The 13,024-nt window shown below is 45.5% G+C and overlaps 1 protein-coding gene across 1 annotated transcript in view; it reads left to right on the top strand.

The window, feature by feature from the left end:
• The window catches only part of acer2 (alkaline ceramidase 2), a 71,412-nt gene extending 63,271 nt beyond the window's left edge, over positions 1-8,141 (top strand). Inside the window, exons 5-6 of the mRNA XM_078215365.1 lie at positions 2,560-2,697; positions 7,955-8,141. Coding sequence (XP_078071491.1) covers positions 2,560-2,697; positions 7,955-8,141 — 325 coding nt within the window. The remainder of the gene's footprint in view (positions 1-2,559; positions 2,698-7,954) is intronic.
• Positions 8,142-13,024: the final 4,883 nt, after the last annotated feature.

Consider the following 13,024-nt stretch of genomic DNA (forward strand, 5'->3'; position numbering starts at 1 on the left):
AAGTACGATGACTCCCCAAAATGAAGGAGAGAAAACAAGTCAACCTTTCACACGCCATCTAGTGGTTAATTTAAGATCAGCATTGGCAGAAACTGTTCAGATACTCCAGGTTGATGCTCAGTGTAGAGGAAACTAACAGAAGAAACAGGTTATAAGAAATGTGCAGCAGTTTGGAAATGTCAAAGTACAAATGTCAAGATAATCTTTTGTTAAATTAGATTTATCTCGATTTATTTATCAGTGTCACTGGGTGGCACAGTGGTTAGCACTGCTGCCTCACAGCGCCAGGGACTCGGGTTCAATTCCAGTCTTGGGCCACTGTCTGTGTGGAGTTTGCACGTTCGCCCCGTGTCTGCGTGGGTCTCCTCCGGGTGCTCCGGTTTCCTTCCACAGTCCAAAGATGTGCGGGTTAGGTGGATTGGCCATGATAAATTGCCCCTTAGTGTCAGGGGCACTTGCTCGGGTAAATGCATGGGGTCATGGGGATAGGGCCTGGGTGGAATTGTGGTCGGTGCAGACTCGGTGGGCCGAATGGTCCCCTTCTGCACTGTAGGATTCTATGAAAGTTCAGACATTCCCTGCTTGTCACAAGTAGGCTTACAATGATGTTACTATGAAAATCCCCTAGTCACCACACTCCGGCGCCTGTTCGGATACACTGAGGGAGAATTTAACATGGCCAATGCACCTAACCAGCACGTTAGTGGTGGGAACCGGAGCATCCGGAGGAAACCCATGCAGACAGAGGGAGAACTTGCAAACTCCGAACAAACCGTGACCTAAGGTTGGAATTGATCCCGGGTCCCTGGCACTATGAGGCAGCAGTGCTAACCACTGTGCCGCCCAAATGATCATCCTTCCAAGTCCATCCACCCAGGAGAAACTATGAGGTGAAATTTTAACATGTGAGGGTAGGTGGGTTTGGGTGTGTGCAGGGAATGAAATCCCCAGAAAGTGACTTTCGGTCAGGATCCTGATTTCCTCATTTAGCTATTTCCATGTTTCACCCAGACGATTTGAAGGTGAGTTGAGACCTCCCTTACAGCTTTTGGGTAATTCATGGAAATATTCAAATAGATAATTAAGTTCTTTTTTAACCAAGGATTCTACCTTCAACAGCCAGCAGACCCTATTTCCCATGTTATCAGTGACTAGCCAGGATCACTGAGGTGTGTGCAATGGGGGATGTTTCTTCAATGAAACTGACAGTTGGGAAGCCTTTTATCACTGAAGCTGAAGAGCTGCAGCCATGGCCATGTGAGAGGCTGCTTCTCACTGCACTCCTCAGAGGGTGATTTTTCAGTGCTTGACAGGTTACTGCCAACTTCTTGCACTTCCCACACCTTCAGCGGCACTTCTCTGCTGCCAACCTTTAGAAAAACATGGAGACTGCTCATGCGGCTTTTGCAGCATCACCAACAACAGGAACAACGCCAGCACCTTCTGCTCACCCACATGCTCCTCCACAAGGCAGAGGGTGTGGATGTAGAACTCTAGCTCCACAGAGGCATAACCCCAAACATAAGGATCTATAGGCAGAGGGTCAGCACCAGGGATCAACCGCACCTTAGGAGGCTAAGGTTTTCACAGCAGACCATTACTAACATCTGCAGCACCTGGAATTGGACCCCCTTCCCTATTGACCAAGTAGACATGCATTGCCAATGGCCATCAAGGTGCCTGACATTGAAGGGTCAGCCTTACAGGTCTCCACCTCTCTCCAAAGTTGTGTGCTCTCTTCTGCAATGAGTGAAAGCAGAGGATCGAGTGCTAGTGATGACTTATGCGGATGGCAGGGTGGCACAAAATATGCGGAGGGTGACTGTGAAGCATCGTGCAAGGTGTTAATAGAAGCGTGAGTGTCAGCTGCTCAGATGGGAATGTGAGGTGCCTGCAGAGGGAGGAGTGAGTGGAGTTGCAAAGTGTGTTGTCCTGAGGTGTACTGTGCAGGGGAATGCTGAGAAAGTCAGTGTGTGGGGTTTGGTAAATGGAAGTGTTATCACTCACTGTAACTGCTCTCCTGAGCTCCTGGATCCTCCTGGTGCACTAACTCCAAGTTGGACGGACCAGATCTCTGCTGCTGACTTCTTTGATCATCTCCATTTACACCTGCTTGGTTGGAGAGGTCTTCCTCTTCCTCTTGTACTTGGTAGAGCCCACGTCACCACAGCCCCTCAGATCCTGCAACATGACCTCCAGATAAGAATGAGTGATCTGAGGCGCAGCCTTTCCAAATCTACTCTCCATTCCTGTGTTCATTAAAACCTCAACAGTCCACGTCCAGTTGACCTACTCTAACTCATGCCATGGTCTTGCCAATTAAAAATCCTCCCCTTTGACAGATTGAGCGTGGCATTCCGTCAACCCTCCTGGATGTTGGCCAGGGAACCCATTGCTAATACTATGGCTCTGGGAAAGAACCTCGATAAAGCTGGAAATTGTCAACACGCTAAAGCTCCTGTGTTTTAGTCAATTGAAAATTCCGACTGTGGTTCTGTGGTAAGTACATCACCTTAAACTTTACTTCAATTACTTAATTTGTATTTCCTCCTTTTTCAGGTGTGAAAATGTTCGTGTGTACAAGTTGGGTCTCTTAGCAGGCTTTTGGTGGGCCCTCGCTTTATTGTGCTGGATTAGTGATAACCTTTTCTGTGAACTTTGGTCTGCATTCAACTTTCCATACCTACATTGCGCCTGGTGAGTTACATGCTGACAAAGTAATGATTTAAAGTAATGGTAATAATTCTGTCTTATTAATTTATTCTCCATGTTACATTAAAATAAGCCTGGCATGAAACAGAGCAAATGACGGAGACCATGCCCCTTTAAAAGTTTTTTTTGTAGCCACCTGACTCCTTGTTACAAAATTATGTAAGTGGGGCAAGTGCAAGTCATCTTCTTTTTCAGGTAATGGGTAGCAGAATCTTGCTGTTCCTCTCCTATAGGTAAATACTCCAACACCTTCTTCATTGATCAGGATGCACCACTAGAAAGTTGGGAATCAAGTAGATAAGGTTGTTAAGAAGGCATATGGTGTCTTGGCGTTTATTGGTAGGGGGATTGAATTTAGGAGTCGTAGCGTTATGTTGCAACTGTACACAACTCTGGTGCGGCCGCACTTGGAGTACTGTGTGCAGTTCTGGTCCCCACATTACAGGAAGGATGTGGAGGCTTTGGAGAGGGTGCAGAGGAGGTTTACCAGGATGTTGCCTGGTATGGAGGGGAGATCCTATGAGGAGAGGCTGAGGGATTTGGGATTGTTTTCGCTGGAAAGGCGGCGGCTAAGAGGGGATCTTATTGAAACATATAAGATGATTAGAGGTTTAGATAGGGTGGATAGTGATAGCCTTTTTCCTCTGATGGAGAAATCCAGCACGAGGGGGCATGGCTTTAAATTGAGGGGGGGTAGTTATAGAACCGATGTCAGGGGTAGGTTCTTTACCCAGAGGGTGGTGAGGGATTGGAATGCCCTGCCAGCATCAGTAGTAAATGCGCCTAGTTTGGGGGCGTTTAAGAGATCCGTAGATAGGTTCATGGACGAAAAGAAATTGGTTTAGGTTGGAGGGTCACAGTTTTTTTTTTTAACTGGTCGGTGCAACATCGTGGGCCGAAGGGCCTGTTCTGCGCTGTAATGTTCTATGTTCTATGTTCTATGTTCTAGATACTCTGGACACACTACATCTGAAGTTCTTCTTTCCATTGGTCATGATAGTGGGAATAGCAGTGCTGTTAGGAATAGGACTTAGTGTATTGCAGCATGCATACCAGGGCACATAAAGGGATATGACCATGGTCATGCCCTTCTCAAGGGCAATTAGGGATGAGCACCAAATGCTGTCCTAGCCAGTGAAGTCTGCATCCCATGAAAGAATAGAAAAAAGACCCCAGCATGATTCCAGCAAGGAAAATTCTACCACCCTCAAGATTCAGGTGAAGAAATTTGTAGTTTTTCTCTAACACTTACCAACAACAATTAGTCAAGTCTGGATCCGCTGTAAATGGAAAGTTCTGACTCAGGGAACTAGATCTGGTTCATTGACTTCAAGTAGCACCTTAAGAACAGATAGTTTGGCTCCTGAGAGCTAATCTGGTAAAACAAGGTTTATCATAGAATTGTGGAATCCCTACAGTGCAGAAAAATGCCATTTGGCCCATCGGGTCTGAACTGACTCTCCAACAGAGCATATTATTCGGGCCCTATCCTCGTAAACCCTCACCGCTAATCCCCCTAACCTACGCATCTTTGGACACTAAGGGGCAATTCAGCATGGCCAATTCACCTAACCTGCACATCGATAGACTGTGGGAGGAAACTGGAGGAAACCCATCAGACATGGGGAGAATGCGCTAACTTTACACAGACAGTCACCCATGGCTGGAATCAAACCCGGGTCCCTGGCGCTGTGAGACGGCAGTGCTAGCCACCGTGCCACCAAATTTTACTTTATTCATTTATGGGATGTAGACATAGGTTTATTGCCAAAGCCAAATTGCCCTTGAGCAGATAGCTGTGAACCACCGTGGTGAAATATTACTGTCCTTATGGTGTAGCTGCACCCATGGTGTTGTTAGGTAGGGAGTTCCAGGGTTTTGACCCAGCGATGATAAAGGAACTGCGATACATTTCCAAGTCATGGTGGTGTGTGACTTGGAAGATGCAGGCTGTGGTGGCTTCATGCACTTATTACCCTTGTTCTTCTAGGTGGTGCAGCTCACAAATTTGAAAGGTGTTGTCAGAGACGTCTTGGTGAGTTGCAGCAGTGCATCTTGTAAATAGTACACACTGCTGCTACTTTGAGCCAGTTTTGGAGGATCTGACTGTTTGTGGGGATAGGGTGCCAATCAGGTAGACTGCTTTGACCTGGATTAAGTCTTGTTCGAATGGCATCCATCAGGCAAGTGGAAGGTATTCCAATGTACTCCTGAATTGTACCTTTAAAGATGGTGGAAAGACTTTGCAGGAGTCAGTCACTGCAGAATTCCCAACCTCTTACCTGATTGTGTAGCCAATGTATTCATGTGGCTGGCACAGTTATGTTTCTGGTCAATGATGATGGTGTAGGATTCAGCAATAGTGATGCCACTGAATGTCAAAGGGACATGAACAGATGCTCTGTTGGGGGAAGTGGTCATTGCCATGTGGCATGGTGATACCTATCAGCCCAAGCCTGAAAGTTATCCAGGTCATGCTGCACACAGACTGCTTCATTATCTGAGAAGTCTCGAATGGGACAGGATTATTGTTTGTCCCAAAATACCAGAAAGGTCACAAAATGAAGTGCCAGGAATCAATATGTTTTGGAGGAAGGCATGTTCTGAGAACACCACAAGAAAATAAATACATCTTACTGAGTTAAAGTGACAATACTGTTGTGGCTGAGAAGCAATTACATCTTAAAGATTTAAAATGTAAAATGGAAGCAGTTCTTCTGTTGATAGCATAGTTTTTATTACAATATGCTAGGAAATGAGATGCTGCCAACTATTTGATACTTGTAAATAGTGCTGGATTAGGTGGGTTCCAAGTTTCACTGAGAACCTACATCTTTGTTGATCAGTGTATTAACTGTATTCAGAAAAAGAAGCAAGCACAGGTAACTCTCATTTGGAATTTGAATTTGGTTTTGAGTAAACGAATTAAAAAAAGTCTTTGAACCTTATGAGTTACTGTGCCAGATGTTAATCTGGCACAAGTCGTATCCCACAGTGATTGACCCATACCTTACAGCAGTAGCACATTCAAAAATCCCTGAAAAGGAATGTGAATAATGAAGGCAGGAAATTTACAGAAATCTGGGATGTTGCCATCCCCAGAACATGTTGATTTTTGACACTTTGTGAACTTTCTTTCATTTCAGAACTTTCAATAATTCTGTCTTTCAATCCAACTAGAATTTCTCCTGGAAGGATTACAAGTATTTCAAATCTGGAACTAACCATAATTGCGAGTGCGGATTTCAATACAAACTTTACACAATGAAGTTAAAATGTTCGAGTCAGCACCCTTTATTAAAATAGTGGATGGAGAAATGCCAGTTGACCAGATTAAACCATAATGGGATTATTGTTGACAACAGCAATTCGTAGCCAAAGTTGTCCTTTTGAACCTACCAGGAAATGTTGATATTCTCGTGCTGGAAATTAAAATCATTACGTGTTGATATTACAATAGCAAACAAAACATGCAAAACAATTGTTTGCAGAAACAGGAAAGGGGTGTTCTGTTTTCTGCTTTCGAGTTTACCTGATTGGTTGCCTCTGGTCCAGCGTCAACAGTTGGGGTTGAGTTTCCTCGGGGTGGCGATCAGTGGCGGAATGCCACCCCACGTTCAATTACTTCCCTCAATTTATTTTCCATCCTGGCTGGCAATCTGACAGCAATTGCCGCTCATGGGAAGATTTGATGCAATGTTCTGTTGATGTTATCTCAACTCTGAGCAGCATTATGCCCTGCAAACTCCACTAGTGTTAATATAACAGTCATGTTAAGTATCTGTAAATGTAACTGATAGAAACAACAAATGGAAGTGAGACTAATTTTCAGAAAATCAGTACCATAAATTAGTATTGTACTCTTTGGGCCCGATTTTATCATCATGTTGCGCCCGTTTGCGGGCTCAAAAACTTGGTAAAGTCGGGTGTGAGGTGAGTAGCGTGATCCGCGACCGCCTCCGCGCCCGTTCCCCTTTATCAAGGCCCGAAAATGGCCACGATTGGGACCACGCCCGAAACAGGCACGACAGCCATTTAAATGCATTTGAAAGCATTTAAGTTGAATTAATTGGCTGCACACCCAACTTTACCGGCACTTCCCCCTTTACCGCCGCGTTCGCCAATCCAGAATTGGCGCGAATCAGACACGCTCAATTGAAGTCCGATTTGAGCGCTCCATCAGTGAGGGTTAGTGAGGAGGTAGGTGCATTGTATCCGACGGCTCTCTGCTACTCAGGGGTGTCCTGTTGTTGCGGCCATTTTCCGTGTCACGTCGGTGGCGGCTCTGTGAGTGTGTGCGGGGGGTGGGGGGGCAGTTGCTCATCAGGGTCTCCGATGTCCGACTTGCAGTACGGACCCAGGTCTCAGCACTGACCGCGGGTCTTGCGGTGCTGCTGGGTCCTAGTGCACTCAGCTCATTTCCAGCTGAAGGATGTGCACAAAGCCCTTGCAAATTGCACTGCTGCAGCCTCTCAATTTTGCAAGGAGCTGTGATTGTGGGGAGCATGTGGCTGGGGGAATTGGGGGTGTTGTGATTGTGGGGAGCATGTGACTAGCGGAATTGGGGGGGCTGTGAGGGGGGGTGGATCTTTCTGCCTGAGATGAGTGAGGGAGAAATGTGGGGGGGGGGGGGGATCCGCTGCCACTCTGCCTGTGATCGTTGGGGGGAAGAGAGGGAGGGGGCCGCGATCAGTCTGGGTAGCAGGCGGATGGGGGGATAAGGGGGTCAGTAATTTGTGGGGTGGGGCAATGTCCTGTGGGGGCCAGGGGGAGGCATTATCCGAGCCGGGAGTGACGTGGCAGGGGAGCAACATTCTATAGTTTTTTTTGCGCATGTGCATTTGGAGGCGCCGATCGGAGCTGCAGGATTTTGGGCACAATAAGCCCCCCCCCCCCCCCAAAGGCTTCTGCAGCGCGATTCGGACTCGCTGATAATTTTTCAGGCAGAGTGTGTATGGGAGCGCTGGAGAACGGGTCTAAAAGTCGGATCTGAAACACTCCCAGATTCAAGTGCGCCCAGAATCAGAATGGTAAAATAGGGCCGTTTATGTTTAGCCAAGCCAACAGGAAAAGAGACAGCCATGTGAAAAATGCTTCACAGGTTAATAGCGAATGGACTGCAATGATAGACTATTGGATTGTGTAGAACGGTAGGATATTGACTGTCTTGTGAAAAATGTTGTCTGGTAGCAATAAAAATCGGATTACGTTCTCATTATTTTTGTTTTTGTTTTTGTTTTAGGCATATCTTGATCTGTCTGGCTGCTTATCTGGGCTGCGTCTGTTTTGCGTATTTTGATGCTGTTTCGGAAATCCCTGAACAGGGCCCAGTCATCAAGTTCTGGCCGAGCGAGAAGTGGGCGTTCATTGGTGTCCCATATGTTTCTCTCCTTTTTGCAGCAAATAAGTCTCAGCTAAAGGTTACCTAAGAGGAAAGTGACAGATATGGCAGCACATAATCTTCAGTACAAGCTTTGGAAAACTTTATTCCATGAGGCTGTGGTGCCTCCCAGGTTATGTATTTTGCACCTTGGATCAAATTTATCTTCCTGCTTACACATTCCCTCAGGGGACCATACTTCAAACAAACTTTTGACCTGATTTGATTTATTATTGTCACAAGTATTAGTATACAGTGAAAAGTATTGTTTCTTGCGCACTATACAGACAAAGCATACCATACATAGGGAAGGAAAGGAGAGAGTGCAGAATGTAGTGTTACAGTCATAGCTCGGGTGCAGAGAAACACCAACTCAATATAAGGTCGGTCCATTCAAAAGTCTGATGGCAGCAGGGAAGAAGCTGTTCTTGAGTCGGTTCGTATGTGACCTCAGACTTTTGTATCTTTTTCCCGACGGAAGAAGGTGGAAGAGAGAATGTCCGGGGTGGTGAGGTCCTTGATTATTGCTGGCTGCTTTTCCGAGGCAGCGGGAAGTGTAGGCAGAGTCAATGGATGGGAGGCTGGTTTGTCTGATGAATTGGGCTTCGTTCATGACCCTTTGTAGTTTCTTGCGGCTGGAGGGTGAGAAGTTGATTTTGCAACCAAATAGAAATTATGACAGGATTACAGCTTTTTTTTAAAGAAAAGGGCTTTTCAGAAAACACTGTGAACAAACTACTTAGATTTTTTAAATTACTCTATTAGCGCGGTGCTCAAGGGTTTTATTTCTTTAAAAAATATTTTGAAGGAAAATGTGTGCACGTTTTGAAAACTTCAGGACAATTCACCTCTCAAAAGGATTATTTTTGGGCTAGGCCAGCTTTCCAGTGAGATTTGATATGAATCAATTTGTTGTCATACATTTTACAGCAAGAAATCATCTATTGTTGGAATCTTAAGATTTCTAAAGGAGGTAAATGATTTTAATATCACATTGTTTGATTGTACAATGAGGATTTTTGAAATTTCTATCAGATTTATCTACTATTAATTATTTTAAGTCCCAGTTTCACTGGCAGTGGCTGCAATTTTCCAGCTGCATTACGTCTGGCATAGAAAATGTTAAAGTGGAGCAACCTTTGGGCACAACAGGAGCTCGGAGAGAATCACTACTGGTCTTCACAAACAGAAAGCAGGTGTGATGGCCACACCGGGAGGGGAAGTCTCGGAGGCCATTGAAGCCCCATGTTGGGGACATGGCTGGGTATTCCCCACCTGGCACTGCCAGGATGCTGGGGGCAGTGCCATGATGTGGGGGGGGGGGGGGGCCTGGGTCATGAGGGTTATTGGTAATGAAAGAACTGGGGCATGAAGGGGGCATGAGGGACAGTCATCAAGGAGGATGGGTTCATGAATTGTGGGGTTATCAAGGGGGGCATGAAGTGTGGGGGTCATGAATGGGAGTCATGGACGAGGGAGGTCATGAAAGAGGGATCCATTAGGAGAGCCCCAATGCCCCGATGCTGGTGATCTTTGTTGGGAGGGTGGTGGGTAATCATCCCTTCAGTGAGGGGAGGGGGTTCCCAATGTCCACGGAGGGAGGGAGGCGGGTGCTCAATTTCAATTTGAGATCGGGGTGCCCTTTAAAAGCAGCGCCCGCTCTCTGTGACGCTGGGCCGACTGGTGTGTTCAGACCCTGCCCCTCTCCAACCAGTGCAAAACTCACAGCTCTCCCAAAAATAGACCAAGTGTGGGGAAATTGCGATCCAGGTGTGAATCACACCGGCTTTCTTGCCCGAGTCATTTTTGGGATAATTCCGTCCAGTAGTTCTGTTATGATATTCTAAAAAATGGATAGAGTTAAAGCTCAGGAACTTTCTCAGAGTTCATTCTGTTCCATTGCTGCAGCTTCATTGAGATTGTGATAGAAACCAAACTGTCACATGTAAAGGGGAGGAAATCCCCAGCCAAAGATTGATGCCATTAACATACGTCTGAAGTTACATTCCACTCCTCAGCACAACATTTTAGTCCTTAAAACCAGACCCGAAAGCTATGCATTTGAAATACTTTGGTGAATTTGTCCAATCAGATTGAACACCTAAAGCAAATCCTGCATTTTTAACAACTAATTCAGGAGAATAATCTCAAGTTCTTTCACCATTTGACATCACTTCCTAGAAGCTAGTCCGTTCTAATCAATCAGTAGGAAACAGTCAAAATAGGATCATGTCTATTCGAAGCTCTTGTCAAATGATATACAAAATGCTATGCCACCATTTTCTATTTTCATTAATGATCATTGTAGTGATCCAGCCACCTAATACTCTGATATTCTCAGTCAACCTTTACCTGGCTTGGGAAACCTGAGGGGAGAAATTGTTTGCATGGGCTATGTAGATTTTCATTAGTTTACCCAGGGATAGGCAGGTAGATATCCATGCTGGCCGCACAGGGGCTAGCTGTCTGCTCCTGAGAAACTTATGTAGTCTGCATAGCTGCGGCACATGAACAAAGTGCCCCCTCCACCCCACCAGCCCTATAGTATTTACTGTATATGCCCCTCACTTATTTGTGGCATTTTACTATGTTAAATACACTACATAAATGCAAATTGTTGTTGCTGGAGATGGATATAACTCAGCAGTGGTTTTGATGCCCTCCAGGACTCATTTAGGTTGCCATTAGTAGTGTGTGAAGTTTTGCTGTGCATGCTGACAAGTGTTTTAAAAGTTTATTTATTAGTCACAAGTAAGGCTTACATTAACACTGCAAATAAGTTACTGTGAATTCTCCTAGTCGCCACACTCGGCGCCTGTTCGAGTCAATGCACCTAACCAGCATGTCTTTTAGAATGTGGGAGGAAACCGGAGCACCCGGAGGAAACCCACGCAGACACGGGGAGAACATACAAACTCCACACAGACAGTGACCCCAGCCGGGAGTCGAACCTGCGTCACCGTGCCACCTTGACCATAGCAAGGAGAGAATCACGGCTGAAGTTGGTCCTTTAACAATATGTCTCTCTGGTGCTACCCTTAACAACATAAATTGGAAAAACATGATTTGCATTTACCACCGCCTACAATAACTTCAGGATATCCTAAAGTGCTTAAAACAATCAAATACCTATTGAAGTGGAGGCACCGGTGACGAATCATGGAATGATACAATAGCCATTCTGTCTATCTTGCTAGCTATTTGAAAGTACTATTAAATTTGTCTCAATCTCCTGATCCTTCCCTACCACCCTGAAAATTTGTTTTCTTGAAAAATTCATGCATATCTCACTCCCTTTTCAGGCAGTGCATCCCAGACCCGACCATCCCTCTGCATTTCAACATTTCTCATCTTGCTTCCTGTTGTAGGAAAAGCAGCAGCCAATTTGCACACAACCACATTCCACAAACAGCGATGAGAAAGTGACCAAATAATCTGTTTTGGATATTGGTTGGGGATAAATTTTTCCAGAACAAAGGCGAGTTTGCCCCTGCTCTACTTTGAGTAGGTTGCAGGGACTGTTTGCATCCATCTTAGATGCGGCTTTGATTTAACATCTTGCTTAAAGCATGGTATCACTGACAATTCGGTCCTCCCTCACTATTGCATGTATCAGCCAAGATAAAGTTCTCAAATCTCTGGAATGGGTATTGAAGTCACAATCTTCAGACTAAGAGCTGAGAGTGCTGCCACTGAAGCTGTGGTATTCAGCTCCTTCAGTCATTCTGCCCCAAGAAATCCATGGCTGTTGCCACACTTTGCAATTACTTCATTGATACCTAGATATGGACCAATCAAAACCTCCTCCATTTAAAAGTCAGCAAAATGTCAGCCATCCTTATCAGCTAACACCTATGGGAGAGTTTTTGCCTAAAAAGATGTTTGGGTTTGTGTTGGTTGGGAAGTTGGAGAGTTAAAAATCTGAATCCATACCCTGTCTCTAACCTGTCCATTCCTGGCTTTAAATGAGTTGGGGTGGTGGGTGGTTGGGGGGGCCACCCTGCTCCAAGGAGTTGGGTTGGCACTTTAGATGTTATAATGAGGCTGCAAAGCTTCATTATTATTCAAGATTTGAAATTTCATTCTGGACAGCTGTGTTTCCCAAGCCTTGGGGAGCCTAACAGCTAAACCCAGGCTTGGACTGCTGGTTCGAGGAGATGAGCACCTTTTCACTTAACTGCTGAATCCAGCACATCTTAAATAAGACACTAGTTAGAATCTTTAAGGTGAATTGCAAAAGAAACAAATGTAATGTAAGATAAAAACCTGTTCACACAACAAGGTGTTTGGGTCTGGAATGCACTGCCTGGAAGTGTGATGGAGACAGGTTCAACTGAGGCATTCAAGAGGCCATTAGATGATTATTTGAATAGAAACAATGTGAAGGGGTACGGGGAAACAGCAGGCGAATGGCACTCGGCGATAATGCTCATTTGGGAGAGCCATTGCAGACATGATGGGCCAAATGGCCTTCTTCTGTGCCATAACAAAATTCTGTGATTCTGTGACCTGCCTGAGCAACTCGCTGTGACTGGACACCCACCACCCACCGATCTTTCCTTGAACTTCCCTGCAGGGTTTCCTACTCTCCATCCCACCCTCTGACTTTCCCCACAAGCCCTGGGACCTTTCCACCCCCACGAGGTTTCTTGACCATTCCCCAGCCAGTCAGGACTTGACTAGCTCTCCATGGAATTCTGGGATCACTTACTCTTCCCCCTCATCCAGGTTTCCTCCTTCATATCCAATCTGTTACCATGTCTACTTTCTTACACCTCGAGAAACCTTTAGCCTCTAGCTCTCTTCCCTGCTGCTGAAATTCTAATCAACACCGTTACTGTCTCGAGGCTTGATTTATTCAACATTCATCAAGCCCTTTAGAAGCCAGGACTCATCAAAATGCTGCAACTGGCCTTCTCATCCACAGCTGTA

This window comes from Mustelus asterias, chromosome 6, assembly GCF_964213995.1.
Source record: "Mustelus asterias chromosome 6, sMusAst1.hap1.1, whole genome shotgun sequence".
NCBI classification, from domain to species: Eukaryota; Metazoa; Chordata; class Chondrichthyes; order Carcharhiniformes; family Triakidae; genus Mustelus; species Mustelus asterias.